Source organism: Trichosurus vulpecula, chromosome 7 (genome assembly GCF_011100635.1).
Source record: "Trichosurus vulpecula isolate mTriVul1 chromosome 7, mTriVul1.pri, whole genome shotgun sequence".
In the NCBI taxonomy this organism is placed as follows: domain Eukaryota; kingdom Metazoa; phylum Chordata; class Mammalia; order Diprotodontia; family Phalangeridae; genus Trichosurus; species Trichosurus vulpecula.
In genome coordinates, this window is record NC_050579.1 from 242,313,217 (window position 1) to 242,332,711 (window position 19,495).

At 36.1% G+C, this 19,495-nt stretch overlaps 1 protein-coding gene across 2 annotated transcripts in view; it reads right to left on the minus strand.

The window, feature by feature from the left end:
* Positions 1 to 19,495, minus strand: part of UBR2 (ubiquitin protein ligase E3 component n-recognin 2) — a 145,914-nt gene that overhangs the window by 41,888 nt on the left and 84,531 nt on the right. For both annotated transcript variants that reach the window (XM_036769122.1, XM_036769123.1), the window contains exons 18-23: positions 19,149 to 19,214; positions 18,395 to 18,517; positions 5,975 to 6,038; positions 4,811 to 4,935; positions 3,774 to 3,826; positions 1,410 to 1,512 (exon numbers count right to left, since the gene is read on the minus strand). In XM_036769122.1, coding sequence (XP_036625017.1) covers positions 1,410 to 1,512; positions 3,774 to 3,826; positions 4,811 to 4,935; positions 5,975 to 6,038; positions 18,395 to 18,517; positions 19,149 to 19,214 — 534 coding nt within the window. The remainder of the gene's footprint in view (positions 1 to 1,409; positions 1,513 to 3,773; positions 3,827 to 4,810; positions 4,936 to 5,974; positions 6,039 to 18,394; positions 18,518 to 19,148; positions 19,215 to 19,495) is intronic.

Genomic DNA, 19,495 nt, shown 5'->3' on the forward strand with positions numbered 1-19,495 from the left:
TAAATATAAATATACATATATATATATATATATTTTTAATCAACCAAAGCATCTTTACTAAAAAAAAATGGGGGGGAGTACAGAAAAGATATTTAAAACAAACTTGCTTAGCTTCAAATAAAGATATAGCAAAGATGCAAATCAAAACTCTGATTATGAGATGAAAAGTTTAGTCCAATTTACTGAGAACTACTGAATTTTTACAGTTCATAGCTGGAGGTAGCAGGAAGAATTTGAATTGATAGTCAGAGGACCCAGGGTCAGATTGGGGCTGTAATTTACAATCTGTGTGATCTTGGGCAAGCCATGAAATCCAATTAGGTGTTAGTTTCCATGTCTGTTAAATGAAGAATTTGGATTTATGATCCACAAGGTCCCCCCTTTCCAGTTCTAGATTATATTACTCTATGAAAAAAGTCCAATTAGAATGAGAACCTATAGAAACTTGACCAAATTTTAAACTTGAGGTTAAAAAATGAGACTTCAATAAATTTTCATGAAAAAACCACTGTAATTAAAATGATTTCAATCATTCAATATGTATTGTAAACTGCTTACTTTACACCAGGCATTGTGCTAGGTGGAAAGGATACAAATACAACGAAATGAAATAATCTCTATCTACAAGGGGCTCACATCCTAATGGGAGAGAACAAGGACATATATAAGTATATGTAGGAAAAAAAGTAAGGAGAATATGTACAAAAAATATTTAGTTGTCTAGAAGGGAGGGAACTAGCAGTTAGGGGAGTTAAGGAGAACCTTCATGTAGTAGGTGGTTCTCAATATGAGTCATGAAACAAGACAGGGATTCTATGAGGTGGAGGCCAGGCAAGAAGGATGGATAATCCAACAGCACAGAGTCACCTTTGAGAATCAAGGAGACCAGTCGTCACCTAGAGAGCAGAGTGTGGGAGGGGAGAGTAATGGATAATATTATTAGAGAGGCTGGAGAAAGGTTGTAAAGGACTTTAAAAGTTAAAAAGAATTTATAGTTGAGCCTTGAAAACATTGGGAGCCACTGGAGTTTACTGGGTAGGGGTATCAGAGTCAGATCTTCACTTAAAGAAAATCACTTTGGCTTCAATAAGGAGGATGGACTGGAGTAGGCAGAGACCTGAGGCAGAGAGGCCACTGCAACAATAAAGGTGAGAGGCGATGAAGGTCTGAACTAAGATGATAGCTGAGTAGAGACAGAATGATTCAATTGCAAGAGATGACATTGAAATAGAAATGGCAAGATTTAGCAACTGACTGGATACATGGAGGGAAAGAGAATGAGGAGAAAGAGAAACACCTAACTGTGAATCTTGAAAATTTGTAAACTGATATAAAATATAACAGCCTACAATTTGACTTTAAGTAGCTAATAACAGAAAGCTTCTGAGTACATGTTTTTTCCTAATTACCTTAGATTGCTCTGCTCTTGAGAAGTGGTAAAAATATAGATTGAAATCTTTAGTGCATTCTGGTTTTAGTTCATATAGGCCTCGTCCTGTTAATCCAGGTTTCCTATAAATAAAAAATAATGATGTCAATTGTTACTGCTAAATTTTTGAAATTACATTCACCCTTGTACATTCATTCAAAGACCCTGATCTTGGATCAAGAATCTAGAAAGAGCTAAACCTAATTTATAACTTTTACAGTTTTTCCAGGAGTTCTTATCAAATAGGAAGTCTTTTCTATACACAACTTGTCATACTTATCAAATGCTGCATTAGATTTTTTTTTAATTGCTTCTGGCTCTCTTATATAGTCTTTCTACTGATTCGATCTTTCACCACTAAGTAGTTTTGATGATTATTGCTTTATAACATAGTCTGAGGCCTAACAATACAATTCTCCTTTCATTTCTATTTTCCCCCCATTATTTCCATTGAGATAACAGACTTTATTCCTCGAAATGAATTTTGCGTCTTTTATCTAGTTCTATTAAGTATCTCCTCAATAACCTGAAGAGCATAGCACCAAATCCATAAATGAATTTACATAGTATCATCACTTTTATTTTACTGGCCTGACCTAACCAAGTCTGCTGAACTGCTATTTAAGTCTTCTTTCTGTGGAATGTTTTGTATTCATATTGATATTTATTTATGACTTCTGTGGGACTCCTAGATATTTTATGTATTTTGTAATTAATTTTGAAGAGAATTTCTCTAATTCTTTCTTCCTGGTTTTTGTTAGGGTTGGATCATGTTAGTGATTTTGTATCTGCTACTTTGCTGAAGCCAATAATGCTTCTGATTAGTTTCTACACTGATTCTAAGGTTTTCTGAATACATCATTATGTTCTCCAAAAAACTGGATAGCTTTGTCTCCATTTTTGTTCACGTTTATGCCTTTGATTTTGTTCTTGCCTTATTGTTATAGAATTATTATCTAGAAGTATACTTATAGAAGTATCAGAGTGCACTGGAAAGAGTGAGGTCAGACAGCTCAACCTGGGAGTAACAAGACTTAATTTCAAATTCTTTCTCTGCCAATTATACCACCAGCAAGTTATTTAACCTTGCTGGGCCTCTGTTCTTCATTTTTAAAATAAGTGGATCAGACTTGATGATTTCTAATGTCCCTTCTAGCTCTAGAGCTATGACTTTATGAACTATGTCAAATAACAGCACGGAAAGGGGACAGTCATACTTTTTACCTAAAATGTACTGGTAATCTTTCTAATGTTTTCCATCACATCCATGCTCTTGGTTCTAGATATATCTATTTTATATCACACTAAACAAGGGTCCCACAATGACTATGTTTTTAAAGAATTTTGATATATGAGTTAATTTATTTTGTAAAAGGCTTTTTTCTGCATTTATGGAAAGTATCATGTTTTTTGTTGTTTATATAATTAATTATGCTTCTTAAAATTTTTTAACTTTTTTTTTTGGTTACAATGGAAAGTTAAATTTTAGTGAGAGAAATTTCCAGAAATCACTTTGATATAAAAACAAAAGGCACTAAGAATTTTTTCAAAAAAGAGATACTAATGCCATAGTATTTCCTGGTGCTATGATTCTTTGTTTTTGATGAAGATGTAGTGTTCCCTTGTTTCAGTATCTGGCACTTCAAAATGCATAAGAAAAAATGTTTATTGTAATAAATTTAGAAGGAAAATTATTAAAGTACAAGCTACGTTAATTTTTTTTTAATATGAATGGAATTATATTTAATATAGCTTTGAAAACAAATTTCCAACTTCCTATGTAAAAGAGGGCTTTTCCCTCCCAACTTTATTCAGATCAGTGGTCATTTCAAACATATTAATGGTGATATATTTTGGAGGGTAGATAAAGTACGATTAAGAAGCTTTTCTAAACCTCAAAGATCTGAAGTCATTAAAAACTGCTGAGGGTGGTTCACACAGTCTAGGCAGAAAAGCTGAATGCCAAAGAGAACAAAGAAAGATAATTCAAGAAGTACAAAGCATTTATTTGAAACAGCTGCTCAAGTTAACCACTTTTTTTTTTAAGGTAATCAATATACAAAAAAATCACTTGTGGGTAATTCAGTGAGCTTCAATGGTGGCAGCCATATTGACTAAAATGAGAATTTCTGTGTTTCCTGTAGTCCCACATTATTATGGGAAGTAGGCTTAATTTAATTTTTTAAGGTATGTGATAGAATTTTAGGTCAACCAAGAAGAAATTATCCAAAAATATGGCACTGTGAAATTAAACTTCACACTTCACTGCTTACTACTAGAGAAATCAGCCATCTTCAGAAAATGGAATTTTAGAATGTAATATTACTTTAGAAAGTAAACTCACTTGAAACAGGCAACTGCTTCAATTACACTCTCCATTCCCGTCTCCTTGTTCTCCTGAATGGCATAATAGGTAAAGAAGTGTTTCATATCACTAGTTAATAGTACCAGAGGCTTCATACACAATGTATGTACTTGTATAAGATCTTCTTGTGTGCTGACATTTACAAAGCTTAATATAACTTCAAAGAACATCATCAAATGCCACTACCGTATGGGATCAAGGCCTAGAAAGGGTTAAATGAAAATGCTAAGCCCATATTAATAATAATTACTGACATTTAGTATCTCACATTAAGGTTTGCATGCATTACACACATTTACATGCATCACCTCAATTAACTACAACTTGAAAATAAATTTTGCAAAAAAATATTTTGAGTAATTTATCACCTTCTATCTAAATTGTTTTTCATGAAACTAATGGCAATATACAGGTCATCTGGCATCTTTAAACATGGTTTTTTATTTTTAAATATTCTTTACTCAAAGTATTAAGGAAATTTAAAATTCATTTTCCTCAATAAAATCCTACTCTTAGTGTCTCACTGAAGGTGATAGCTTCTATCAATCTAAAACAGTTTTGGAGCATGGGACAAATGATGCTTGTTATCTAAGGATCAGACTAGTTAAGAGCGAAGAGGCTCATCAACTTAATCCTATGAAAATTAATTTTTCATCAACCACAATTCTGGAAAACCATCCCCAAATCAACAGAGGGGGATCTGCATCAGTGGAAGGAAAATCTTTCCCCATCTCACTGTTCCATAAGTTGCTAAAGTATACTTCATATGTACCTTCATAAGTTCCTACTTACTATAGAAGAGTGGGTATGCAAAAACTTTTTATTGCATTGTACAAGATTTTATTATACAATAAATATAAAAAGCACAAATCTTTAAGGACTTTCTATTTGCTCCCTGTAGCACATTCAAGTGATGTATTTTATTTTTAGTTTGGGAAAACTTGAAGAAAAAATAGGAAATTGATACTGATAAAGTTCTATGTTGTTCTATGTATTGTGAAGTTTTAGATACTTACATCTTCTGGCAAAGCCTTTACCAATTCACTATGTGCCATAGGTCTAATGCTGAGCTGATGGATAATCTCGCGTTTAATTTCATCTGTAGCATTTACAAGTCCAACTCCAGGACTAAATCTTTCTCCTGTTAAATTGGAAAAAAGTATATAATCATATAGATTTAATAGCTACAAGGTTTGTAACTCAGGCAATTGTTTATATGTTTCTATTTGTATCCCTCTGTTTGTCTGCCTTTGCAGTGGGAAAGTGAATGGTTTGGCAAATGTCACCAAAACCAATGGGTGTTTAAAGAGTTCTTGGGTCCACAAACAGGCAGGAAAGAGGCTTGGACTTGGAAAATAGGAGGAAAGAATCCCACATTTAATTAACAACCTCAACCATGTTGAATCATAGTCATGTCAGGTTTCTATAGATTACTGTCTTGGCTGGTTTGGGGGGGTCGGGAGTAGAATGTAGTAAAGGAGGACAGGTAATAGGCAGATAGTAAAAACAGTAAAAACAGTGCCTCTTCTCATTTCATCTGTTACTTGGTAAGCAGGGAAAAAGTCCATCTATGTTGTGGTAAAAAAAAAAAAAACACACCAAACAAAACCTTTGTTTTTCATCACATTTCCCCATTTTCACTCTCCCTGGCAGTAACTACAATTCTTTTTCTGTGGAGTACAATGAAGATGTTATAAGGGACCTAAAATAGCAGAGAATGAGGGGAAAGACAGGAGGCAAGAGAAATCAGAGGAAAAAAAGAAGTATAGAAAACCTTTGTAGTAACCATAGTTCACTAATTAAAACTGTTATCCTTAACAATGCCAAGAAAACTTTTTTGCTTCCCAAAGAGATGGAGAGAAACCATTTGGATCACTTCCCAGGAATCTCAGCAACAACAGTAGCACACTAGTCTTTTGAATACTCTGTTTTCTAGTGTGCTACTATTTCTTCCTTTAATCTCCTCAAACCTTAGAACCCTTTAGGTTGATGGTACTCTAAAGAGCCATCCTTCACAAATCCTCCATCATACCTAACTAAAGGAGAGAAGGATCATGTGTGTAATATCTTTTCCTAGGAACTGAATTTCAGTAACATACCAAGTGTTATTAGGATTTCTGAGCTATGTGCAACTGTAAGACCCACCCAAATTTATATTTGTGATAGATTCAAAAACTTACCAACAAGCATTATAATGAGGTACAACATTTCTTCTATTAGAGTGTTATTTTGCTGAACGACATCCTATTATAAATAAGGGATGGAGAGACAAAGGGCAAAAGTTTGAAAAAGCACACTTTATGGTTTGACAAAAGGAAAATGATGCATTTAGGCTTTCAAATAGTAATAAAATATTAAGTTGTATACTGACCAATTTTATATATTGTGTATATTTATACGTAAATGTATACATATACATATATATTTATATTATATGAGTGTGTGTTCCTCAGTAAGTGAATCCAAAATCTCATACTGTTTATAAATTAAACAACTGCCAATTTTACTTGGCAATGACCATTCTGCATGAGTCACACAAATCCCACACAATGCTCCTATGTAGTTCAGTGCTTTGGAGCCTATTTTAGAAATGTGAATGGAGAGTGACAACGGGCAATTAAATGAAAAAACAGAATTAGGATTCCTCAACCTCATATTACCGTGGAAGCATTAGAGGAATGGCATCTGTTTTATTTCACTATGCTTAATAAACATTGTCTGATATTGCACAGAATATGAAAGTCATGGAGAATGTCAAAGGCCATCTAGTCCAACTTATTCCTGATTAAGAATATTTGCTTTCTTACAACATACAGGAGAAGCAATATATTATACCACTTCAAGAAATTGTTTGAAGACTTCTATTAATAAAGAATGCACTATATTAAGAAGCAATCCAGTTCACTATAGGATATCTCTAGTTGTTGGGAATTCCACCCCCACCCCCCCGGCTCTTGGTTCTATCCTATGGATCTAAGAAGAATAAGTCTAATTCCTCTGACAGCCTTTGAAATATTTAAAAATAGCTAATCATGTCCTCCCCCAAGTCTTCTTTTCTTTAGGTTTAATATCCTGAATTCCTTCAAACGATTCTCACATGGCATGGTGCTTCAAGATCTGCCCTAGGTATGCTGCTTTAATTTGGATACTCTCAAATTTATCAATGTCCACCTCTATATGTAGTGCTCAAAACTGAACTTAATACTCTAGATATTATCTACTACTTCATGTTAAGATTACAATTCCAGGATGTTGTTGGGTTTTTTACATTCTTTTTTTTATTCTGAGTTCCAAATTCTCTCCCTCTCTCTTGCCCTTCCTACAAGCATTGAGAAGGTAAGCAATATGATATCCATTATTTATGTGAAATCATGCAAAACATATTTCCATATTAGCCATGTTGCCCAAAAAAGGGCAAGAAAAATAAAGTAAAAAATAATATACTTCAATCTGTACTCAGAGTTCACCAGTTCTTTCTCTGGAGGTAGACAGTAGCATTTTTTGAGTCCCTTTGGAATTATTATGGATCACTGTACTGATCAGATTAGCTAAGTCTTTCATAGCTGGTCATTATTACAATATTGCTGTTATTGTGTACAATGTTCTCTTGGTTCTGCTCACTTTTGCTCTGTATCAGTTTGTATAAGTCTTCCCAGATTTTTCTGAACCCATCCCCCTCATTATTTCTTATAGCACAATAGTATTCCATCATAATCACATACCACAATTTGTTCAGCCATTCCTCAAACTGATAGGCATCCTCTCAGTTTCCAATTCTTTCACACCACAAAAAGAACTGCTATAAATATTTTTTATATATAGATCCTTTTCTGGGGGTGGGGGGGATCACTGTGGGATACAGATCTAGTAGCGATATTGCTGGGTCAAAGGGTATGTACAGTTTTATAGCCCTTTGGGCATGATTCCAAATTGTTCTCTAGAATGGTTGGATCAGTTCACAACTCTAGCAACAATGCATTAGTGTACCTCACCTATTTTTCCACATCTCCTCCAGCATTTGTCATTTTCCTTTTCTGTCTTGTTAGCCAATTTCATAGCTATGAGGTAGTACCTCAGAGTTGTTTTAATTTGTATTTTCCTAATTATTCACGATTTAGATCATTTTTTCATATGACTGTTAATAGCTATGATTTCTTCTCTGAAAACTGCCTGTTCATATCTGTTGAATATTTGTCAATTGGGGAATGGCTCTCCTTTTATAAATTTGGCTTAGTTCCCTACATATCTGAGAAATGAGGCCTTTATCAGAGGAACTTGCTGTAAAGGTTCCTCTCTCCACTGCCCTTCCCCCAAACCCCCAGTTTCTGGCTTTCCTCCTAATTTTGGCTGTATTGGCTTTGAGTGAAAACTTTTTAATTTCATATAATCAAAATTATCCATTTTACTTCCCATGATCTTCTCTAGCTCGTTTGGTTATAAAAACTCTACTTATCCATACATCTAACAGTTAATCTTTCCCATGCTACCCTAATTTGCTTTTCATTTTACTCTTTATAGCTAAATCATGTATCCATTTTGACCTTATCTTGGTCCTCAAAAGTCTGTTTTGCTTCTGACCACTGCCTGCTTTAATTTGCTCTGCCTCTAATCACTCCACTCTTTCCTCTTAGCCTCTTTCCCTCCTACTTCCCTGTTGGGCAAGACAGATTTATATACCCCTCCACTGTAAAAACTCTTCCTTTTCTTCCATGTGAGAGAATTTTCCCAATTCTTCCTTTCATTTCCCTCTTTTCCCACTGTAACTCTCTTTGTCACCCTTACATTCTTTTGAGATCATCTCAACATAATCAACTCACACTAGTGCCCTCTGTCTATGCAGACTCCTTCTAATTGCCCTAATAATCATAAAGTTCTTAGGAGTTACGTATGTCATCTTCCCACATAGGATGTAAATAGTTTAGTCTTATTGTGTCCCTTATGATTTCTCTTTCATGTTTGTATTTTTATGCTTTCGTTGAGTCTTACGCTTGAATGTCAAATTTTCTATTCAGCTCTCGTGTTTTCATCAGGAATACTTGAAAGTCCTCTATTTTATTAAACATGTATTTTTCCCCCTGAAGGATTATACTCAGTTTTTCTGGGTAGGTTATTCTTGGTTGGAATTCTAAGCCCTTTGCTTCCTGGAACATCATATTACAAGCCCTCTGATCAAGGTAGCTACTAGATCTTGTGTGATTCTGATTGTCACTCCATGGTATTTGGATAGTTTCTTTCTGGCCACTTGCAGTATTTTCTCCCTGACCTGGGAGCTCTGGAATTTGGCTATAATATTCCTGGGAATTTTCATTTTGGGATCTTTTTCAGGAGATGATTGGTGGATTCTTTCCATTTCTATTTTGCCATATGTTTCTAAGATACAGGGGCAATTTTGCTTGGTAATTTCTTGAAACACAATGTCTAGGCTCTTTTTTTTTTTTATCATGGCTTTGCTTTCAGGTAGTCCAATAATTCTTAAATTATCTCTCCTAAATCTATTTCCTAAATTTCTTAAATCTATCAGTTGTTTTCCTGATGAGATATTTCATTTTTTTTCATTCTTTTGATTTTTATTGTTTCTTGATGTCTCATAGAATCATTAGCATACACTTGTCCAATTCTAATTTTTAAGGAATTATTTTCTCCAATCAGGTTTTGTACTTCTTTTTACCATTGGTCAATTCTGTTTTTTAAGATGTTATTTTCTTCACTATTTTTTTTGTAACTCTCTTTTACCAAGCTGTTAATTCTCTTTTTTCTAATTTTCTTGCATTGCTACCATTTATTTCTCAAACTTTCCCTCTATCACTCTTACTGGATTTTTAAAATCAAGTTTCTGTTTCTTATTTTAAAAATACCTTTCTTCACACCTATCAGATTGGCTAACATGACAAAACAGGAAAATGATAAATACTGGAGAAGATGTGGGAAAACTGGAACACTGATGCATTGTTGGTGGAGTTGTGAACTGATCCAACCATTTGGGAGAGCAACTTGGAATTATGCCCAAAGGGCTATAACACTGTGCATATCCTTTGACCCAGCAATACCACTTCCAGGTCTGTATGCCAAAGAGATCGTAAAAATGGGAAAAGGACACACATGTATGAAAATATTTATAGCAGCTCTTTTTGTGGTGGCAAACATTTGGAAACTGACTGGATGTCCATCAACTGGGAAATGGCTGAACAAGTTGTGGTATACAAATGTAATGGAATACTATTGTGCTATAAGAAATGATGAACAGGTGGACTTCAGAAAAACCTAGAAAGACTTATATGAACTGATGCTGAGTGAGGGTAGCAGACCAGGAGAACACTGTACACAGTAATAATCACATCATGCAATGACTGATTTTGATAGACTTAGCTCTTCTCAGCAATGCAAGGATCTAAGACAACTCCAAAAGACTCATGATAGAAAAATGCTGTCCACATCCAGAGAAAGAACTTTGGAGTCTGAATGCGGATGGAAGCATGCTATTTGCTCTCTTTTTCTTTCATTGTTTTGTTTTGTTTCTTCTTTCTCATGGTTCCTCCCATTAGTTCTAATTCTTTTTTACATCATGACTAATGTGAAAATATGTTTAGTATGAATGCATAAGTAGAGCCTATATCAGACTGTATGCCATCTTGGGGAGGGGCAAGGAAGGGAAGGGGGAGAAAATTTGAAATTCAAAATCTTATGGAAGTGAATGTTGAAAAACTAAAAATAAATAAGTTAAAAAATATGTCTTTCTTTAGCTTTTCCCATGAATTCCTCTTGGGCTTATGTCTAATCTGCATTTGAGTTTGAGGCTTTGCTCATTGATGTTTTTGTATTGCTGTCTTCTTCCAAGTTTGTGTCTTAAGCTTCCCTCACCATAGTAGCTTTTTATGGTCAAGCTCTCTTTTTGCTGTTTGCTCATTTTTCTAGGTTTTTTGTTTTTTGTTTTTTTAATTTGAACTCTATGTTAGAGTTGGGCTCTGCTCACCTGGAGTGGGGGATGGGAACTGTCACTGTCTCAAGTTTCAGACTTTTTCACTCTGCTATTTTCACAGCTAATTCTGGGGGAGGATGTAAGTTCTTAGTGCTTCCAAAGTGGTGTGATTGTAGTAGAGGTGTCATCACTGCTCTCCTGGTCTGTATTCTGGTCCTTACCTAGAAAGGGGCCTTGTTCCCTTGAAGCCAGAAGTACGAGCACTCCTATCTCTGCCCTGGAATTGAAACCTAGAACTAGGGCCCCTGCTCTCTCTCTGCCCTGGAACTGCAACCACAGTGCTCCTCTTTGCCCTGAACTTGTGACACAGAACTGGGTAGTAGGCAATGGAGTTGCTAAACAGGGCCCAGTCTCATGCCCAGGGGTCTCTTGTGATCTTTTTTTCAGCAGTTGTTTAATCCCTTTACTGTCTCTGGGTGATGAAAGTTTCTGAAACTGTTGCTGCTGCTCTCACCGCCACTTAATAAAGGTCCACACCCGTGCTGTGCTACGGGGCCAGCTCCTACTCCACTGTAGCAGTCCTCTCCTTCTAACCATCTAAGCTGTCTCTGGCTGGAAAAAAGTCTCACTGACCTTTTGTTGTTTATGCTGCTACAGAATTCAATTTGATGCATTATTTTAAAGTTGTTTTGAGAGGAATGTTGGAAGAGTTCAAACAGAATGCTCCCTCTACTTCGCCATCTTAGCTTTGCCTCTAATCCCAGGTCTTTTTCAGACAAATTGATACCTAGCCCTGCCACCCAGTCTGATTTGTAAAATTGGTTTTCTGAAAACAAATGTGAAACTTTATATTTAATCTTTAAATTTCAACTGATTTGATTCAGTCCAATGTTCTAAGGCATAGAGTTTTTTAAGATCCTACTTCTGTCACTCAACTTATTAACTTTGGGTTATCTGTGAATTTGAAAAGTATACTGTTAATAACAGCATGGCACAGTGGAAAGAACGCCGTTATCAGGAAGGTTTGAGTTCAAATTCTGTTTCTCTCAATATAGCTAACACTAACTAGATGTAAGTGACCAGTTTCAGTTTCCTCATTTGTCAAATGGGACTAATAATGTTGAAGTAAGTCCTACTGCAAAGGATTATTATCAAATGAGATAATATAATAAAGGTGTTGTACAAACCTTCTAGCACTATAGAAGTATCAGTTACTTATGGATTTATCCAAATCACCTACAAAAATGTTAAATAGTACTACACTAAGCACAGATCCCTTAGGGACTCCACAAAAGACTTCTTTTTAAGCTAGTATTGAACCAATAACTACTTTTAAGGTTCTTCCACTCAACCAGGACTAAATCCATTTACAGCTATTGTCTAACCCAGTACTCTCTACTTCTCCCACAAGAATGGTGTGAGAAATTTTGTTAAATTCTTTGCTAAAATCTAAGCAAATTGCACCTGTGACATTTTCCTGGTCAAGTCCCTGTCAAAAAAGTCAATGAGTTCAGTCTTTGATAAAGCTACCCTAACTCTTTGTGGTTACCACTTCTTTTCTAGATACTCACTTTTCATCCTTTTAACATGTTTAAGAATTTGGCTGGAAGTAGTGGGTAAAATTATTGACCTTTCTTCCCAGATTTGGAAATTGGTATCTTTCCCTTTCCCTTGTCCTGTAGAACATCTTCCAATCTCCACTATCTTTCAAAGAATACTGACAAAGTCTCAGAAATCATTTATCAAGCCCTTCAGTTCCCTGAGATGTAGTTTGAATGGGCCTGTTGACCTGCACTCATTATGGGAAGCTGGCTGCTTTCGTATTATCATCTTTATTAATGTTGAAGTTCAACTCCCTCTTAGCTATTTTTGTGCTGTCCTTTAAAGTCCCAACTCTCTTATCAGAGAAAATAGAAGGAAAATAAGAGTTGAACAGCTATTCTTCCTGTTGCCCACTAATACCATTCCACTCGCTACCTCCCCTCCTCCCACCAACTACAGGCCTCTCCCTTTATTTAATCTTTTTTTCAATGAAGCTTAAAAATGAAAAACACCACCACCACCACATCCTTTCTTAGTTTTTCTTGCCTGGTTCAACTCATGGTGTCCTATTCTGATAGGGCTCTAGCATACTTGTGCATTCACCTTCTCTTGCTTGAATTTTCTTTTTATCTTTTAAAAATCTGAGTAATGAGTTCTCTCTACATCCACTTTGGATTCTTTAGACAACCCAATTCCTCCTGGGGTATATTCCCCTGCAGAATTTTAGGCCATGCCATCCTTTCTCTGAAATCTCTGAAATCTGCTCTCTTAAAATTTATGATGCCTATAATATTATGTCTAGATTTCCTCTGATCAATCACAAATTCTAAGATCTAGTAGTCACTTCTTGATGAGTTCCCTTTCATAATCATCCCTGCAACCTGTTAATCCTTTTTGGTGAGAATTAGCTTCAGAACAGAAGTTCATCTTGTTGGTGATCTCACTTTTTGAAGGATGAAACTATTATTAAGATAGACTAAAAATGTTCTTAGCTCCTCTGTTTTTTCCAAAGAAAGAAATCCAGCAGACAGTCATATAAAGTCACCTATCACTATTATATCATGTGCCTGTTTCCCAAACTCCTCATCTTTTCCTTTTTCTGTCCAGGAGGCCTTCAGTATAATCCAATGACAATATTGTTTTTCCTGCTTCTGTAACCATGAATCTTCAATTCAACAAGCACTTATTTGGCATTTTCTACATTCCACATACTGTGCTAGATGCTAGGCATACAAAGACAAAAACTAAACAATCATTGTCCTCAAAAAGTTTACATTATACTGTGAGGAAACAATATATGTGTAGTTAAGTATTTATAAAATACATACAAAGTAAATCAAAAGTAATTTCACAGAAGGAGAGCACTAACAACTGGGGGAATAAAGAAAGGCTTCCAACAGGAGATGTAGGTACTTAAAGTGTGCTTTGTAGGCAACTAAGGCTTCTATGAAGTGAAGGTAGGGAAGGAGAGCATTCTAGTGATGGGCAACAGTACACTACATGTCAGGTAGCAGACCAGCAGGTAGGCTGGTCAGTTTGGCTGAAATATATAATGTCTAAAAGGATATAATGTGAAATATTAGGGAGACAATGAGGCATAGTAGAAAGAGCACTGGCTCTAGACTCAAAAAAGCTGGGTTCATATGCTGCTTTTACCACTTACAATCAATGGGACCAGAGGCAAGTCAATCAAATTCTCTGGGCCTGCCTTAGTTCCTCATCTGTAAAATGAGGGATTTAACTAGATGGTCTTTGAGCTCTAGATCTATGAACCAATAAAGCAGAAAGCAGAATACTGTGTTTGAGGAATATCAAGCAGGACAGTTTGGCTGGACTACAGGATATGTAAACAGAAATAATACGCCGTCTGGAAAGATAAACTGGAGCTAAATTGTTAAGGGCTTTAACTGTCAGGCAAAAATACTTGTATTTTCTTCCCAGAGGCAACAGGGAATTAGTGAAGTTTCTTAAGCATGAGGGTGACACAGAAATAGAGATATTTCGAGGAGGGGTGAGTTTTTTGGTAAGTGGCATGAAGCAGCTAGGTGGCTCAGTGGATTGAGTGCCAGTTCTGGAGTCAAGAAGACCTGAGTTCAAATCCAGCCTCAGACACTTACTAGTTGTATGACTCTGGGCAAGTCACTTAACCCTGTTTGCCTCAGTTTCCTCATTGGTCTAAAGAGCTAGAGAAGGAAATGGCAAATCACTCCAGTATCTTTGCCAAGACAATCCAATATGAGGTCACAAAGAATCAGACATGACTGATGGGGGGGATGTTAATGAGTTTTGTTTCGGACATGTTGAGTTTGATATGCTTCTTGGATACCTAAGTAGGGCTATATTTAGCAGTGAGCACACAAATAAGATTGGAGTTCTCTACCATCCTTCTTTTCATTCTACTTCCTGGGTTTTTTCAGGTAAGTATATCTTCTGAATATTTGCTACTATTGCTCTCACTGCATTCCTGTGCCTTTCACTTACGGTATACCCTCCAAGAGACATAATCCAACCACGCGGCCCATACTAACAAAGTTCCAGTGGTGCCTATATGAGGACAAATCTGCCAACTTGCATTAGGACTGCTCTCTTGGTATTTACGCCACATATATTTGTGTCTAGGCATTTGAAGCCATGGCTTTTATTGACAGCTCCTCTCTTATATTTTGTCTCCTGTCAATTTCTAGGTCTCTCTGTACGGTTATTCTTCCTACACTGTAGTTACTCTCTCTATAGGTTTTCTCCCTCCCCCATCCATTTTGGTTTAAAGCCTTTTTTTAAAGCTTTCTAAGACTTCAAGCAAAAACATTTTTACCAGTCCTTTTAGGCACACTCCATCCCTGTCTAGGAGACTGTCATTCCGGTATTTTAACTATGTGTCCATAGTTCAGAAATTCCAATTTTATTCTCAGGTATCAGATCTTAGCAATTTTTGCCATTTCTCTTCTGAAGTCTGGCTTTGGCAGAAGTGATGAAAATATGGCTTGTTATTTAGGTGGTACAGTGGTCTAAGAGCTGGAATTGGAGTCAGGGTCATGAGCTCAAAACTGGCCTCAGACACTTACTACATGTGTGATGTAGTACAAGTGCCTTAGCCTCTCTCAGTCTCAGTTTTCTCATCTGTAAAATGGCTAAATGTTGCTGTGAGGATAAAACAAGATAATATTTGTTAAGCACTCTGAAAAGTACTATAAAATATTAGTTATTATTATTATCATCATTATCTAAAGCTGTTCAGTGTTTTCAAGATTCCTCCTACAAGTATCACTTGTGATCATGAAGATAATCAAAAGAGGGTAACATTCATCAAGTTTCACAAATCTTTCAAGGTTCTCACACTGTCCAGATGCGAGAATTAAAGCTGACTTTTCTATAGTTAATGTCGTGTCAATAAATAGCTGCTTTAGTACTCCTCAGTAAAAGGCCCTAAATACCTATTAATTTTTCTCTTAACCCTTACTGGATGGTCAGTCCCTAGATGCTGCCTGAGGCTCACTATCAGCATTCTTTGGAATACTGTGAAAGCTGTTTCTTCTGTAGAGACTCCAGCTTCCACCATCGTGGGAAGAGCTTCAAATGTTCAGTGATCCTCTCCCCTCACTCCTTTAACTTTCTGACACAGATAAGGATTCCTCTCTGCCTCTGTAGAGAATTATTCTTCTAATGCTTAACTTCTTTCTAGGAGGGAAACCACTGTGTATTTTGAACATGGATAATGACTGCTTGACTGTTAACAGAAGGAAATGTCACACATGCTATTCAGGCCACTACAAAATTCACCCTGCTCTCTCTACATTCTGGAAGCAAAAATCTCAGTCCTTTATTGTTCTTACTAGAAACTCATACAGCTAGCTTAGCAAATACTTGTTGGACTCCAACTCAGGAGCCATTAATCTCTTCATTTCATTAGCTCCTCAACAGACTTGCCCAACTTCCTTTGTGTCTTTCCACCTTTCTTCTACTCTTCCTCCATCCTCTCTCTCCTGATTCTGCCCTTTTTCTTTTAGCCTAAGTCCTCTCAAATTTCCATTCCCCAAAACTTAATCTCAGGTCTTTTTCACAATTCAAAAACCCTCCAAACCCAACTTCTCAATTCCTTCTCCACATTCTTCCACGCCTTCAACCAACTTTAATCAGATTAGCCCAGAAATTTCAAGAGTTGCATAATATAAAAGAAGTCAAAAGTACAAAGCAATGAATAAGCCTATTTTTTACTCCTACTTTTAGTAAATAAATACTCCTACTTTCAATAAATAAAAAACCTAAAGGTCTCCTTGGTTAAATCTGCAGGATAAATCACTTTTTTTATTCGGTAAGTTTTATTGATGCCTTTTGATTTTATACCATAGTCACCCCCCCCCAAAAAAAACATTTTTAAGAATGTGGGCCTGAGAGAAACTAGAAGTTGTTTATACTTATATTAAGAATGAACAAGGGGCAGCTAGGTCGTGGAGTAGAGCACCGGCCCTGGAGTTCAAATTTGACCTCAGACACTTGACACACTTACTAGCTGTGTGACCTTGGGCAAGTCACTTAACCCCAATTGCCCTGCCTTCCCCCTTCAAAAAAAAAAAAAGAATGAACAAAAGAGAAAACCTGTAAGAGTTAAGCCTAAATAAACAACACTTTAATTAATTCCAAATACAGACAGTTCTCACTTTACATAAATGGATCATTCCATAGACCTCTACTTTCTATGTAATGTGAATTTGCCCATGGATGTGGGGAGGGGGGCCACACATCCTTGGAGGAAGGGGCTGGCATACAGTTCAAGGACACATTGGGACCAGGACAGAGAAGCTAGAGCAGGAGGAGGAACAAGTGGAGCTGGGACTAGTCACATGGGGGCCTAGACAGAACCAAGAGGAAGGACACGTGGGAGACAGACACAGATGGGAGAGGATGGGTGACATGTGGGGACCAGGTCGGGATATGCAATACCTGAGCATGGGCAGACAGAAGAAACATAAGGGGACCAGACACATGGGTGGGTGGGCAGAGCAGGGTAAAGGTCTCTTTTAGCATGACAGAGGTCTCAAGCCATGCTCCTGATCAGCAGTAGGGGTTTCTCTGCATATCTGTTCTCTGTTTTCACTTGAACGGTTTGTTTTAGGGTCTGTTTTTTTTTTGGTGGGGGTGGGAGGCCATGGAGTGCCCAGCCGAGGGGCAGCAGTGGAGAGAGAGTCAGACCATGGTAGTGTACAGTAAAGTTAACATAGGTGTTTTTTGGAATGTGGATTTCTTTTAGAATTCTTTACATAAAGTCAAATTTGTGAGTACTATCTGTACACTCCAATCATTTCAGATTAGCAATTGATGGGCAAGATTGCCTTCACAATCTACCACAGTCTCTCCTCAGTAGCCAGAAGATTATGTATAGAGGAGCTACTTAAGGGTGAAGTACCATGGTCCTAATGAGCAGGTCTGGTTAGTTCAGTAAATAAGATACAAATTACGAAATACCAACCCGTCTTTTCAAAGCACAATAGGATAAGTAAACTCTTCAAAAGGAAGTAGTCAAAGTTAAGTACAAATATACTGAATTAGTATAAAGGAGGAGTAACAATAATTGCCTCTCCCCAATACAAGTAAATGTTGAGGGAATATAATATGCTTGAAATAAATTTAGCTTTGAGGGAGAAAAATGCTATAGGATTAACAAAAATAATAGTTATATGTCATATTGCTTTAATATGCTATAAAACTATCTCTGAGATTCAGCAGAACTTCCATATGTTGGGACTGCTTAAAAACAAATTACAGATTCCTTTAAGAAAAAAAATACCTGTCTTTTCCTTCTTATAAACCTTTCATAACGACTGGCATAATACTTTGCAAAATAATAAAATGTGTTCAATAAATAACTGTTAAATATTACAATTTTACACAGTATGTTGGGTTTTTTGGGAGGGAGAGGCAAAAGAATCTGCAATGCTATATATGAACCTGTTCAATAAAAAGTCATTAAAATGGACTATATATGTTATTCACCATTTAACCATGTAGAAATCAGATTCATACTCTGATAATATAGGGCAAGATTAAGGGTTTTAAATTCCATTTCCTATCTTTACTGACTTTGCTGTTCACGTGCTAAAAGATGTATTAGTGATGTGATAGATATTTGGAAAACTATGTATCTTACCTTATTGGTATTCTCAGAGCTGAATCTTTTCCCATAATCAGGAGTACTGAAAATCTGATAAAGTTCAAACCGACTGAGCATTACCATTAGGAAATGATTTGGATCCATCATAGATACACCTGTCTGTTTAAAACAAAGGTTGAAACAAAAGAGAAAAGGTTTAAACTTAAGATTTGGGAACAAGTGTTGTTGATTTTCAGAGTGCCTGACTCTTCCAATTCCCTGGACATTTTTTGAAAAATGTGTAGTCTTGACCCTTTATAGCAATTTCTTACCAGCTTATATTCATACTGGTGGCTAACAAGTTTGAATACACTGACTTACATGGACAATTTAAAAATGTTTAAAAAAATGCATGACAATTCCACACCAACAAATCACTAAAAGCAGCAGCTTCGCAAAGGCAGAATACCATATTAGGGATTTTTCAATTTTTCCTTGTGAGGAATATGCAATTGACATGTGACAACTTTTTGACTATTGCTATTTCCAAGTATCACTTCAGTTATCTTTAATCACATCTTTGTAAGTTCTGAGGTAATCTATACATTTTATATAATTTTGACCAAATATTTTATTTCTCTTTGAAATATTCTTTTTTGGACATTTTCTCCTTTAATAGTGTTATTCCTTATATTCATGTTACTACCCTTATTCTCTTATCTAGGATTTAAAAAAAAACAATTTCCTTCTGAGTGCTGTGATAACACCAATAAAAAAAATCTGTGTTAAGCTGGATATCTAGTCCCATTACCTGAAGCATTACTATATCCTTGTCAAACATCTCACGTCTGCATTTCACATTATGGTAGTAATAAATCTGTAAAAAAACACAACACACCACACACATCAACTTTCCTAAATAATTTGTCTTTTATTTGTACAAAAACATTCTAGCATACGATAAATGATAGCCTTTTTGATCAACCCATCATGTACGTGTAGTCATGGAGCAATAAGAGCAACTCTATGTTCTGCAGATCAAGGTATGCTGCACGTTTTAGACCATTTGCAGGTCAACAATTGTGAGCAGGTCTCAAAATTAGATGGGAGCAGAGGAGGCTGGAATGTGTTTGAGGAAATGTACAGCATATTCAATTA